At 49.0% G+C, this 13,641-nt stretch overlaps 1 protein-coding gene across 1 annotated transcript in view; it reads left to right on the top strand.

Annotated features, from left to right (window-relative positions):
- The window catches only part of LOC138246685 (carcinoembryonic antigen-related cell adhesion molecule 2-like), a 187,107-nt gene that overhangs the window by 122,822 nt on the left and 50,644 nt on the right, over positions 1 to 13,641 (top strand). Inside the window, exons 5-6 of the mRNA XM_069201454.1 lie at positions 1,285 to 1,380; positions 4,950 to 5,030. Coding sequence (XP_069057555.1) covers positions 1,285 to 1,380; positions 4,950 to 5,030 — 177 coding nt within the window. The remainder of the gene's footprint in view (positions 1 to 1,284; positions 1,381 to 4,949; positions 5,031 to 13,641) is intronic.

The raw sequence follows: 13,641 nt of genomic DNA, 5'->3' as shown, positions 1-13,641 counted from the left end.
TTACATTGTTGCTTCTGCTGCAGAGGGGGGCGGCGTACTGCGGGGTGCACAGGCAGGAAGACACCCAGGAGTCCAGCTTCTGTCGCTGGGCCCGCTACACTCACATAACTTTGGTGGCCACACTCAGGGACCAGTTCACAAAGGTGAAGTTAGACCAAAACTCTAACTTAGACCAAAAGTCTAACTTTAGTACTGGTAAAGTTAGAGTTTTGGTCTCACTTCACCTTTGTGAATCGAGCCCTCGGCGCTGCTTCTCGGTAGAAAGGCTGCAGCGCTACACTGGGCCGCTGCCTTCTTTGTGACATGGTAGTCAAAGGCCTGGGAGGAATTTGAATTACTCCAATGAAATCAGGGAAATTCCAGAATTTGACATAACATTTGAAAAAGGGCAGGCAGCTCACATAAAAAAAGACAGAAAAGGGAACGTGTTATATTGTCTGCTCGAACCAGACTACTACTGGCCAATGTTAAGAAGGAGGTGCGCGGCCACCTACTCATGACAGAAACCTCAAACCACATTTCAATATGAAAGCAAAATTATGAAGACTTTTGTAGAAGTTTCTTGGAATTTCAAAAAATCTCACAAGAAGTAGCATGATTGTGCAACCCCCTGTCATGCATTGTGCACTCCCCCCAGGACCGGAAGTGCAACGGCAGGAGCCACACTGGGCGGGGGGGGGGGGGTTATGAAAATGTCACGCAACCCAGCACAGCAAAACATCTTGCGGCGCAGCATTGTATGATGATTAAAGGGCACGAATGCACCATGAATAATATTTTATGGCACAATCCTGCCCTCTCCTTGCATTGGTGCACTACGTGCTGCCTGGCGCCAACCCAGGCCCCCGTGCCCCGCGCAGGAATGTAAAGGGAATATTTATCTTGGATTTGTGTTGCCCTTGCACCATGCAGCGGGCGTTAGAACAACGCAAAACCAAAGTCAGTTTCCTCAAGTCACGCAAGACCACCTTGGATGGAAACACCCTCGCTCCACCCATGGAACGTCTCTCTGCGGCAGAGTAACGCAAGGCAGCAACTTGCGCGGCTTTCCGTGACCCCATATTTACTAAACCACGCAGCGCCACGCACGGTGGCCCTGCGTGGCTTGCTAAATCTCATTCTGGGTTTCGCATCAACCTGCAGCCCCTTGCGTGATGCAAGCGTGACACAAAGCCTATGATAAATACGCCTCTAGATCTCCAGAGTGTGGACCACAGCAGGCTCCAGCAGTATCAGGGTCCGAGTGGGTCACTTGTCTCACCTTTCTGTGTCTTCCACCCACAGATGTTACTGAAGCTCATCATGGCAACCGTTCAACCCACTCAGCATCTGGTGGTCACGGCAACCCTTCAACCCAGTCACCATCTGGAAATTCAACAGGTGAGAAGAGTGGAGCATGAATAATTAGACGATGGAAGAGAGAATAAAAACAGTAGAGATGGTGCAGTCTCTATATAGTGGTGCAGGTCAGTGCAGTCTGTATATAGTAATGCAGATCAGTTCAGTCTGTCTATTTTGATGCAGGTCAGTGCAGTCTGTATATTGTGATGTCAGTCAGTGCGGTCTGTATATAGTGGTGCAGGTCAGTGCAGTCTGTATAAAGTAATGCAGATCAGTGCAGTCTGTCTATTTTGATGCAGGTCAGTGCAGTCTGTATAGTGATGCAGGTCAGTGCAGTCTGTATACAGTGATGCAGGTCAGTGCAGTCTGTATATTTTGATGCAGGTCAGTGCAGTCTGTATATAGTGGTGCAGGTCATTGCAGTCTGTATATTGTGATTTCGTTTAGTGCAGTCTGTATATAGTGATGCAGGTCAGTGCAGACAGTATATAGAGATGCAGGTCAGTGTAGTATGTACATAGTGGTGCAGGTCAGTGCACTATATAGTGGTGCAGGTCAGTGCAGTCTACAGTGGTGCAAGTCAGTGCAGTCTGTGTATAGTGATGCAGGTCAGTGCAGTATGTATATAGTTGTGCAGGTCAGTGCAGTATGCCTATAGTGGTGCAGGTCAGCGTAGTATGTCTATAGTGGTGCAGGTCAGTGTAGTATGTATATAGTGGTGCAGGTCAGTGCAGTCTGTATATAGTGGTGCAGGTCAGTGCAGTCTATGGTGGTGCAGTTCAGTGCAGTCTGTATATAGTGGTGCAGGACAGTGCAGTCTATAGTGGTGCAGGAAAGTGCAGTCTGTATATAGTGATGCAAGTCAGTGCAGTCTGTATATAGTGAGGCAAGTCAGTGCAGTCTGTATAGTGATGCAGGTCAGTGCAGTCTCTATATTTTGATGCAGGTCAGTGCAGTCTGTATAGAGTGATGCAGGTCAGTGCAGTCTGTATATAGTGATGCAGGTCAGTGCAGTCTCTATATTGTGATGCAGGTCAGTGCAGTCAGTATGTAGAAATTCAGGTCAGTGCAGTATGTATAGTGATGCAGGTCATTGCAGTCTATATATAGTGATGCAGGTTAGTGCAGTCTGTACATAGTGGTGGTCAGTGTAGTCTGTATATTGTGATGCAGGTCAGTGCAGACAGTATGTAGAAATGCAGGTCAGTGCAGTATGTATAGTGATGCAGGTCATTGCAGTCTATATATAGTGATGCAGGTCAGTGCAGTCTGTATATAGTGGTGGAGGTCATTGCAGTCTGTATATTGTGATTTCGTTTAGTGCAGTCTGTATATAGTGATGCAGGTCAGTGCAGACAGTATATAGAGATGCTGGTCACTGTAGTATGTACAAAGTGGTGCAGGTCAGTGCACTATATAGTGGTGCAGATTAGTGCAGTCTATAGTAGTGCAAGTCAGTGCAGTCTGTGCATAGTGATGCAGGTCAGTGCAGTATGTATATAGTAGTGCAGGTCAGTGCAGTATGTCTATAGTGGTGCAGATCAGTGTAGTATGTCTATAGTGGTGCAGGTCAGTGCAGTATGTATATAGTGGTGCAGGTCAGTGCAGTCTGTATATAGTGGTGCAGGTCAGTGCAGTCTATAGTGGTGCAGTTCAGTGCAGTCTGTATATAGTGGTGCAGTTTGGTGCAGTCTGTATATAGTGGTGCAGGTCAGTGCAGTCTATAGTGGTGCAGGTCAGTGCAGTCTGAATATAGTGATGCAAGTCAGTGCAGTCTGTATATAGTGGTGCAGGTCAGTGCAGTCTATATATAGTGATGCAAGTCAGTGCAGTCTGTATAGTGATGCAGGTCAGTACAGTCTATATAGTGATGCAGGTCAGTGCAGTCTATAGTGATGCAGGTCAGTGCAGTCTGTATAGTGATGCAGGTCAGTACAGTCTATATAGTTATGCAGGTCAGTACAGTCTATATGGTGATGCAGGTCAGTGCAGTAGGTATATAGTGGTGCAGGTCAGTGCAGTCTATACCAGGGTCAGTGTAGTATGTCTAAAGTGATGCACATCAGTACAGTCTATATAGTGGTGCAGGTCAGTGCAGTCTATAGTGGTGCAGGTCAGTGCAGTCTATAGCGGTGCAGGTCAGTGCAGTCTATAGTGGTGCAGGTCAGTGCAGTCTATAGCGGCGCAGGTCAGTGCAGTCTATATATAGTGATGTAAGTCAGTGCAGTCTGTATAGTGATGCAGGTCAGTACAGTCCATATAGTGGTGCAGGTCAGTACAGTCTATAGTGATGCAGGTCAGTGCAGTAGGTATATAGTGGTGCAGGTCAGTGCAGTCTATAGCAGTGCAGGTCAGTGTAGTATGTCTAAAGTGATGCACATCAGTACAGTCTATATAGTGGTGCAGGTCAGTGCAGTCTATAGTGGTGCAGGTCAGTGCAGTCTGTATATAGTGATGCAAGTCAGTGCAGTCTGTATATAGTGGTGCAGGTCAGTGCAGTCTATATATAGTGATGCAAGTCAGTGCAGTCTGTATAGTGATGCAGGTCAGTACAGTCTATATAGTGATGCAGGTCAGTGCAGTCTATAGTGATGCAGGTCAGTGCAGTCTGTATAGTGATGCAGGTCAGTACAGTCTATATAGTTATGCAGGTCAGTACAGTCTATATGGTGATGCAGGTCAGTGCAGTAGGTATATAGTGGTGCAGGTCAGTGCAGTCTATACCAGGGTCAGTGTAGTATGTCTAAAGTGATGCACATCAGTACAGTCTATATAGTGGTGCAGGTCAGTGCAGTCTATAGTGGTGCAGGTCAGTGCAGTCTATAGCGGTGCAGGTCAGTGCAGTCTATAGTGGTGCAGGTCAGTGCAGTCTATAGCGGTGCAGGTCAGTGCAGTCTATATATAGTGATGTAAGTCAGTGCAGTCTGTATAGTGATGCAGGTCAGTACAGTCCATATAGTGGTGCAGGTCAGTGCAGTCTATAGTGATGCAGGTCAGTGCAGTAGGTATATAGTGGTGCAGGTCAGTGCAGTCTATAGCAGTGCAGGTCAGTGTAGTATGTCTAAAGTGATGCACATCAGTACAGTCTATATAGTGGTGCAGGTCAGTGCAGTCTATAGTGGTGCAGGTCAGTGCAGTCTATAGTGGTGCAGGTCAGTGCAATCTATAGCGGTGCAGGTCAGTGCAGTCTATAGTGGTGCAGGTCAGTGCAGTCTATAGCGGTGCAGGTCAGTGCAGTCTATATATAGTGATGTAAGTCAGTGCAGTCTGTATAGTGATGCAGGTCAGTACAGTCCATATAGTGGTGCAGGTCAGTGCAGTCTATAGTGATGCAGGTCAGTGCAGTAGGTATATAGTGGTGCTGGTCAGTGCAGTCTATAGCAGTGCAGGTCAGTGTAGTATGTCCAAAGTGATGCACATCAGTACAGTCTATATAGTGGTGCAGGTCAGTGCAGTCTATAGTGGTGCAGGTCAGTGGAGTCTATAGCGGTGCAGGTCAGTGCAGTCTGTATCTAGTGATGCATGACGCAGACTACTCCCATCCCTTCCTCTTGACCCATTCCTTTGCCTCTTGCATTGTCACTCTCTCTTATCTTTTCTGCCCTCAGGGATCCTGCTGGTGTACATACTGGTTCCTCTGGCTCTGGTGGTTGTGGCCATTGTGGTCCTGGCATGGTTCTTATCCTCAGGTGAGAATCACTAATGCTTCTGTCAGTTACAGACACTACTCTATGTGAGAATCACCAGTGCTGCTGTCAGGGACTTATACTACAGTATGTGCTATGGAAATGAGGGAATGTCCCCTGGTGGTAGCCAGGCGCTATAAGTCACCAGCGCTATCTGTGTCACAGATGGGGCCACACAAGGATGTACGGTCCCTTCTGTAACACTAGAGTGCTCCGGAGGCGCACAAAGCAGACGCAAACGCCCGTGGCGCCCGGTGCCCCGGTGATGCCCCAAGCGGTCCAGTGAGGGGACGAATTAGGCGCACAGCGAGCGCCTCCTTTGACGCAAGTGTGACTATACGGGGACACTCCCCCTCCTGGAGTCTGGGGGCAAGTAGCCTTTAGACTTGGGGCCTACGCTAGGTAGTTCCACGCTTCAGGTAGGCTGCATCTTTTCTCACTTTTTTGTACCCACTCTCTTTGTGAGTGTTGGATGTCTGTCTCTGCAATGCATGACTTTAAGGGATCCTAGGCCCTGAAGAATGCCCCCAGAACTTCCTTGGCTCTTTGTAGAGGGCAGAAACATGTCAGCCATTTTTAGATAGGTGACCCAGTGAGCCCTTGTTCTCACTTAGGTGTCCCATCCTTGTTTTTACACAAGCAGACACCACCATTAAAAGTGTAGATTGCCCACTGGTAACTGGCGGGGTGTTTTTATATCTTTCCTTAGTTTAGCTGGATCCCACTAAATTCCAGAAAATAATAATTTACGCACTCCCTCCCGTTCTTTTAACGGTGAGGTTAAGTCCGACCAGGTGGCACTGTCCTACCTGGATGGGGCTAGGTGGTCAAATGATGAAGTATGACACTATATAGTGTGTGAGACCACCTAGTCCGTAAAGGAAACACCCCCCCTTCACCACTTCACAGCACTTACACTTCATTCATACACCCAATGTGGTCAAGGAGCTCCAGGATAATCTCCTTTGGGTACAGCTCCTCATTATAAGTGAACCCCATACCTTTTTGTGTTTTTTGGATTGGGGAACCAACATGCAGACAATTGTGTGAAAATAACCCATGGAGGAGCACATGGGGGCTGCTTAGGGGAGCAGTGAATAATGCATGAGCTGCTTTGGCTGCTCATGTATTCTTCTTTCCTTTTTAATTTTTTTTTGTGGGTGTCCCAGTGCCACTCTGGGTGTGCACAACTTTAGCTTTGGTTGAGGGCCGCGGAGGGAGCTCCACGTCCCCCGCAGCCCTGCCAGGTCCCATTCGACTGACCGAACAGGAGTCGGACACCTTTTTTTAACACTTGGGCATCCGAATGGCCACTCAGGGCGCTGCACAACACTTTGGGGGTTATTACAACTTTGGAGGAGATGTTAATCCGTCCCAAAAGTGACGGTAAAGTGACGGATTTACCACCAGCCGTAATAAGAGTCCATTATATCCTATGGAACTCTTAATACGGCTGGTGGTATATCCGTCACATTTGGGACGGATTACCACCTCCTCCAAAGTTGTAATAACCCCCTTTGTTTCTGTTGTGGCCCGTGAGGGGAGGTCCCTCACCCCGCAGTCTCGCCGGCTCTCCTGCCAGCAGCCAGCAGGGGAGCAGCTTTTCTCTCTACACCTGCCAGGCAGGGGTCATTCTGTGTTTCCTTGCCCGGGAGTGCGAGGAAAGTAGAAACTTTTGCGCTCCCGCCGGTTGGGGGCTCAGAAATCTTCCCTGCCCAGGCTTTGACCGGCGGGCAAACAATGTCCTCAGCGTCCATCAGCATTGAGGACACAGGTAACTTCTCCCAACCACCTGCCCCAATTCTGTGAACTCTCACTGCCACATTTATTCTCCTAGTTCCTTGGACACCCCTGTTTCTGCTAAACTATTTTCTTCCCATCGTCTCCTGCCCAGACATTTAGGGGGTCATTTTGACCCTGAAGGTCCGAGACGGCCAGGGCTAAAATGACAGAAGCACCGCCAACAGGCTGGCGGTGCTTCCTGGCCTATTACGACCGCGGCCTTAGCGCCGCGGTCTCACCGCCGAGGCCGGCGGTTTCCCGCCGTTTTAGCCCCGGCGGTGATAATCCGCCAGGGCAGCGCTGCAAGCAGCGCTGCCCTGGGGATTATGACACCCCTACTGCCAGCCTGTTTCTGGCGGTTTGCACCGCCAGGAAGAGGCTGGCGGTAAGGGGTGTCCTGGGGCCCCTGGGGGCCCCTGCACTGCCCATGCCAGTAGCATGGGCAGTGCAGGGGCCCCCTAACAGGGCCCCGGCCAGCTTTTCACTGTCTGCATAGCAACTGCACCCGTCGCACGGCCGCAACACCGCCGGATCCATTTGGAGCCGGCTCCTATGTTGTGGCCTCATTCCCGCCGGCCCAGCGGGAATGTCGTGATGGGGGCCACGGGAGTGCGGCCGCATTACCGCCGCCCGCCAATGTCATAATGACCCTGTCTATATCCAAAACTAAAGGTAACTAAGACGTATCAGGACTTTATTCAGTAGAAAGTGAAGAGACGATGGAAATGGAAAGAGGTAAGAGCTGGTTGTCGAGTGCAGGCTTCCCTTCCACCCATGTCCTCAGAGGAGAAGCCTCTGTCTTATCTTGGCGATTGGGGTCATCATGCTTTGTCCTCTTCCACGTTCTGCTCCTGGTCAACCTGATGGGACTCCTGGACATTGCACTATGTTCTGTTACCTTGAGACTCTAAAGAGTTAATTGAAAAAAAATAATAGTGAACCTCAAAAAACACCTCTTGAAGGGAACTCCATACACTAAGGAAGGAGGCAAGACCTCAAAAGGAGCCAAATACACTTGTAGCCAAAGTTTCTAATATCCATCACTTAACACAATTCTCACAAAGAATACAAACCAGTGTCCAGCTCAACTCTCAAGTATTAGCAGCTGCCTTCATGAGCATCAAACATGTCGCATGCAGCCGAGGAAGCTGATTTCCAAGTTGTCATCCCTCGGATGACAATGTACAGTGTGCCAGGTCACGGAGATGTGCCCATTTGGTGGGTAACATTAGCATGAACAAGAAAACATTGCTGCTGTGCCCAGCAGTTCTGTTACTCTAAAAGGATGTGGTGTGGTTTAATTTCACACCCCTATCCCTAATGCTAACCCATGCCAACCCCTGAAATGAAGCATTATTCCAACCCTCAGCCAATCGCTAACCCTAAACAACACCCTCATCCTCACCCAATCCCAATCATGACTCTAAGCCTTACTCTAATGCTAAACATAATCTTATTCTTAGCCCTACCAACTACTGTAATCCTAACCCCCATCCTCACCCAGTCACTAATCCTAACCACGAGCCTTATCCTAAACCTAACCTTAAAGATAATCCTATTTCTAGCCCTACCTCCAACCTGTCCTCAAACCCACCCCTCTTGGTAATCCTTAACCTTAACCATGGCTCTAACCCTAAACATAACTCTGTTCCTACTCTTGACCATGACCCTAATACTATCCCTCATCATTGCTGTAGAAGGCTGGCCTGGCTTGTAGTGGGTACCAGAGGTACTTACACTCTGTACCAGGTCCAGTTATCCCTTATTAGTGTAGAAGAGGTGTTTCTAGCAGCTTAGGCTGATAGAAGGTAGCTATAGCAGAGCAGCTTAGGCTGAACTAGGAGACATGCAAAGCTCCTACTATACAACTGGTGTCATATGCACAATATCATAAGAAAACACAATACACAGATATACTAAAAATAAAGGTACTTTATTTTATGACAATATGCCAAAAGTATCTCAGTGAGTACCCTCAGTATGAGGATAGCAAATATACACAAGATATATGTACACAATACCAAAAATATGCAGTAATAGCAAAAGGAAGTAATGCAAGCAGTGTAAAATTACAATAGATTGCAATAGGAGCACATAGGTATAGGGGCAACACAAACCATATACTCCAAAAGTGGAATGCGAACCACGAATGGACCCCAAACCTATGTGAGCTTGTAGAGGGTCGCTGGGACTGTAAGAAAACAGTGAGGGTTAGAAAAATAGCCCACCCCAAGACCCTGAAAAGTAGGTGTAAAGTGCAATTATATTCCCCAGAGAGCACAGAAGTCGTGATAGGGGAATTCTGCAAGGAAGACCAACACCAGCAATGCAACCAAAGTGGATTTCCGGACGAGAGTACCTGTGGAACAAGGGGACCAAGTCCAAGAGTCGCGACAGATGTCGAGAGAGGGCAGATGCCCAGGAAATGCCAGCTGAGGGTGCAAAGAAGCTGCCACCAGATGGTAGAAGCTGTGGATTCTGCAAGAACGAAGAAGGCTAGAAACTTCCCCTTTGGAGGATGAATGTACCACGTCGTGAAGAAGCTTGCAGAGGTGTTCCCACGCAGAAAGACTGCAAACAAGCCTTGCTAGCTGCAAAGGTCGCAGTTAGGGTTTTTGGATGCTGCTGTGGCCCAGGAGGGACCAGGATGTCGCCACTTGGATGAGGAGACAGAGGGGGCACCCAGCAAGTCAGGGAGCCCTCACAGAAGCAGGCAGCACCCGCAGAAGTACCAGAACAGGCACTTGGAAGAGGAGTGAACCGGAGCTCACCTCAAAGCATTTCCAGAGGCTGGGGGGGCTACTCGTCCCCAGCCCTGACACCTTTTTCCAAAGGGAGAGGGTGTAACACCCTCTCTCTGAGGAAGTCCTTTGTTCTGCCTTCCTGGGTCAGGCCTGGCTGGACCCCAGGAGGGCATAAACCTGTCTGAGGGGTTGGCAGCAGCAGCAGCTGCAGTGAAACCCCGGGAAAGGCAGTTTGGCAGTACCCGGGTCTGTGCTAGAGACTCGGGGGATCATGGAATTGTCTCCCCAATGCCAGAATGGCATTGGGGTGACAATTCCATGATCTTAGACATGTTACATGGCCATGTTCGGACTTACCATTGTGACACTATACATAGGTAGTGACCTCTGTATAGTGCACGAGTGTAATGGTGTCCCCGCACTCACAACGTCCGGGGAATTTGCCCTGAACAATGTGGGGGCACCTTAGCTAGTGCCAGGGTGCCCACACACTAAGTAACTTAGCACCCAACGTTCACCAGGTGAAGGTTAGACACATAGGTGACTTATAAGTTACTTAAGTGCAGTGGTAAATGGCTGTGAAATAACGTGGACGTTATTTCACTCAGGCTGCAGTGGCAGGCCTGTGTAAGAATTGTCAGAGCTCCCTATGGGTGGCAAAAGAAATGCTGCAGCCCATAGGCATCTCCTGGAACCCCAATACCCTGGATACCTCAGTACCATATACTAGGGAATTATAAGGGTGTTCCAGTATGCCAATGTGAATTGGTGAAATTGGTCACTAGCCTGTTAGTGACAATTTGGAAAGCAGAGAGAGCATAACCACTGAGGTTCTGGTTAGCAGAGCCTCAGTGAGACAGTTGGTCATCACACAGGGAACACATACAGGAAAAACTTATGAGCACTGGGGCCCTGGCTGGCAGGGTCCCAGTGACACATACACTAAAACGACATATATACAGTGAAATATGGGGGTAACATGCCAGGCAAGATGGTACTTTCCTACAATTGCCCAGCCGTTGACCCTAACCATAACCTACTCTAACCCTAACGCTTATCGTCACCCAACTCCTAACCATAACCACAAACATAACGCTGTCCTGGTCATGACCATGTTCCTAATCATAACTCTCATCATTGCCAATCCTTGACCCTAACCATAACCTACCTCAACCAACCCCTAAACATAATCTATTCCTAGCCCTACCTGTACCTCTAACCCTAATCCTAACCATCAATCACATCCTATCTCCAACCCTAAACATGACTCTAACCCTAATCCTAACCCCCACTCTTACACTTTCCTGCACCCTAAAAATAAACATTGCCCTATTCCTAGCCCTAAATCTAAACCTAACGGGCATCCTTGCCCAATCCTTAAACCCTAACCTAACCATGACCCTAAACCTAACTCTAACCATAAACACAACTTTATTCCTGGCCCTCATCATTGCCTAACCCTTGATCCTAACCATAACCTATACTAATCCTAACACTCGTTGTAGGAAAGTAGCCTCTTTTTGCCATGCTTACCCCCATTTTCTGCCTGATGTCAGTGTGCTTTGTGTTCACTGGGATCATGCTAAGAAGGACCCCAGTGATTATGTTCTTTAGCCTCTAAATGTGGTTGTTGCATACTGGTAACCCAGTATTTCACCCAAAATTGGAATACTGGTGCACCCTTATAAGTTCCTAGAGGACCCCCAGTATTGCCATTACAGCCTCTTGAGGTTGTTCTCAGACAGGTTTCTGCCCTGCTGTTGCTCAAGCAACTCGAGCCTAGGAAGGCAGAACAAAGGATTTTGTTTAGGAGAGGGGTGTTACACCCTCTTCCTTTGGAAATAGGTGTTGCAGGCTAGTGAGGAGTAGCCTCCCCAAGCCACTGGAAATGCTTTGAAGGGCGCATTTGGTGCCCTCCTTGCATAATCCAGTCTACACTGGTTCAGGGACCCCCAGTCCCTGCTCTGGCACAAAACTAGACAAAGGAAAGGGGAGTGACCACTCCCCTGTCCATCACCACCCCAGGGATGGTGCTCAGAGCTCCTCCAGAGGGTCCATGGGTTTTGCCATCTTGGATTCCAAGTTGGCAGGGAACTCTGGGAGCATCTGAGTGCCCAGTGCCAGCAGAGCCCACACCTGATAGGTCCTTACCTGTGTAGCTGACCAATCCCCCTTTCAGGGCTACATAGGATCTCTCCTTTGGGTGGTTCTGCCGCTTCAGATTGCAAGACTCCAGCAGGAATCATCTGCATCCTTTACTTCCCCTTTTCACTGAAGAAACTGCATCTGGACCCTCTAGGAACTCCAAAAACTGCAAAAAAAGAAGCAAAGACGACTTCTGCAACATTGTATCTTCAGCTCCTGCCAGCAACTGCAACTGTTTCCCAGTCATGCATCCTCAGAGGACAGCCTGTCTTCAGCCTGCACCAGAAGAGAAAGGAATTTCCTTTGGAGGGAAGGAGTCACCCCCTGCTTCAGCGGGCACCTCAATGCATCAAAGACCTGCTGCGTAGATCCCCTTTCCTGATGGGCTGCCTCGATCCTGCATCACGGGTGGTGGACTGAAGTGGTTCCGATGGTCCTGACGTCCTACTGTCCAACTTTGGTGAAGGTAAGAGATTGCCTCCCCATGCAAGACAGTATCCCCCTGCACCAAGTGTTTTGCAGTTGCCAAGGTTTGTTGGCATCCTTCCACAAAGTTCTTCGTGCACTGTGCAGCTTCTGCCCCAAGCACCCTATTCTGTGACGTACATCTTCCTGAGTGGTTCTCTGCATCGTGGGAGCCTTTGTCATAGTGCTGCATGGCCCTCCTTTTGCACCTCCTTTGTCTCTGTGCTGTGGGACTCCTGTGCACACTGCCTGGTCTTCTGTGGGCTTTCTGAGTTGCTGAGGGACCCCTCCTACTCTCCTTCCTGCATAGGGTTCACCTGGTCCTTTCTGGTCCCGGGCAGCGCCATTTCCTGCTAATCACGAGCTTTGCGTGTGTCAAGTCTTGTTAGTGGACTCCAGCAACGCAAACCAGACTGCAATCTTCCATCCGGTATGGGACATCATCTGCACCAACCAGGAACCCAAATCCATCTTCTTGAGTGCAGTACTGACTGTTGTTCTGCACTGGTGGTGGTTCTTTTCTACCTTCATCCAGGTTAGCAGGGGCTCCTGTTCTCCTTAGACTCTTCTTGCAGTCTCTTCTTGTTCTTGCTTAATCTTCTTTCTCATGTTTCTGTGTGTTCTGGGAAAGTTACTGTGTTTTACTCCTGCTTTCCTGGGCTCTGGGGTGAGTTCTAGTTCTTACATTTGGTGTTTTCTAGTACTCCCTGCGCCGCTCTACACACTACACTTGCCTAGTTGGGAAACCAACATTTGCGTTCCACTTTCTTAGTATATGGTTTGTGTTCCCCCTGGGCACATTTCTATCTATTGTGATTTTCACTAATTGGACTGTTTTCTAACTGTTTTATGTCTATTTCTGCATACTAGTGTTTATAATTTGTGTATTTCTTACCTCCAAGGTATTTTTGGCATTGGTGTCACCAAAATAAAGTACCTTTATTTTTGTAACACTGAGGCCCTCATTACAACTTTGGTGGGTGCCAACCGCCGCCAGCCAAGTTGTAACCACTGCGCGGCCGCCAATGCGGCCACTCTTCCGCGGTGGCCATTACAACATCCCCGTTGGGCTGGCGGGGATGTTGGCCGCAACACGGGAGCCGGCTCCAAATGGAGCTGGCGGTGTTGCGGTGGTGCGACCGGTGCAGTTGCACCCGTCGCGCTTTTCACTGTCTGCTATGCAGACAGTAAAAAGCTCCATGGGGCTGTGCCAGGGGGCCCCGCGACTCCCCTTTCTGCCAGCCTTTTCATGGCGGTTCCTACTGCCATGAAAAGGCTGGCGGGAGGGGGACTCGTAATCCCCTGGGCAGCGCCGCGGTTATAATACCCAGGATTGCACCGCCAGCCTGTTGGCGGTGCAATTGACGAAACAGCCCTGGCAGTCTTTGACTGCCAGGGTTGTAATGAGGGCCTGAGTATTTTCTTTCATGTGTGTGAGTACTGTGTGTGACTACAGTGGTTTTGCATGAGCTTTGCAT

Source organism: Pleurodeles waltl, chromosome 7 (genome assembly GCF_031143425.1).
Source record: "Pleurodeles waltl isolate 20211129_DDA chromosome 7, aPleWal1.hap1.20221129, whole genome shotgun sequence".
NCBI classification, from domain to species: Eukaryota; Metazoa; Chordata; class Amphibia; order Caudata; family Salamandridae; genus Pleurodeles; species Pleurodeles waltl.
Note: the sequence above shows the minus strand (reverse complement) of the source record. Positions and strands in the feature narration are given on the sequence as shown.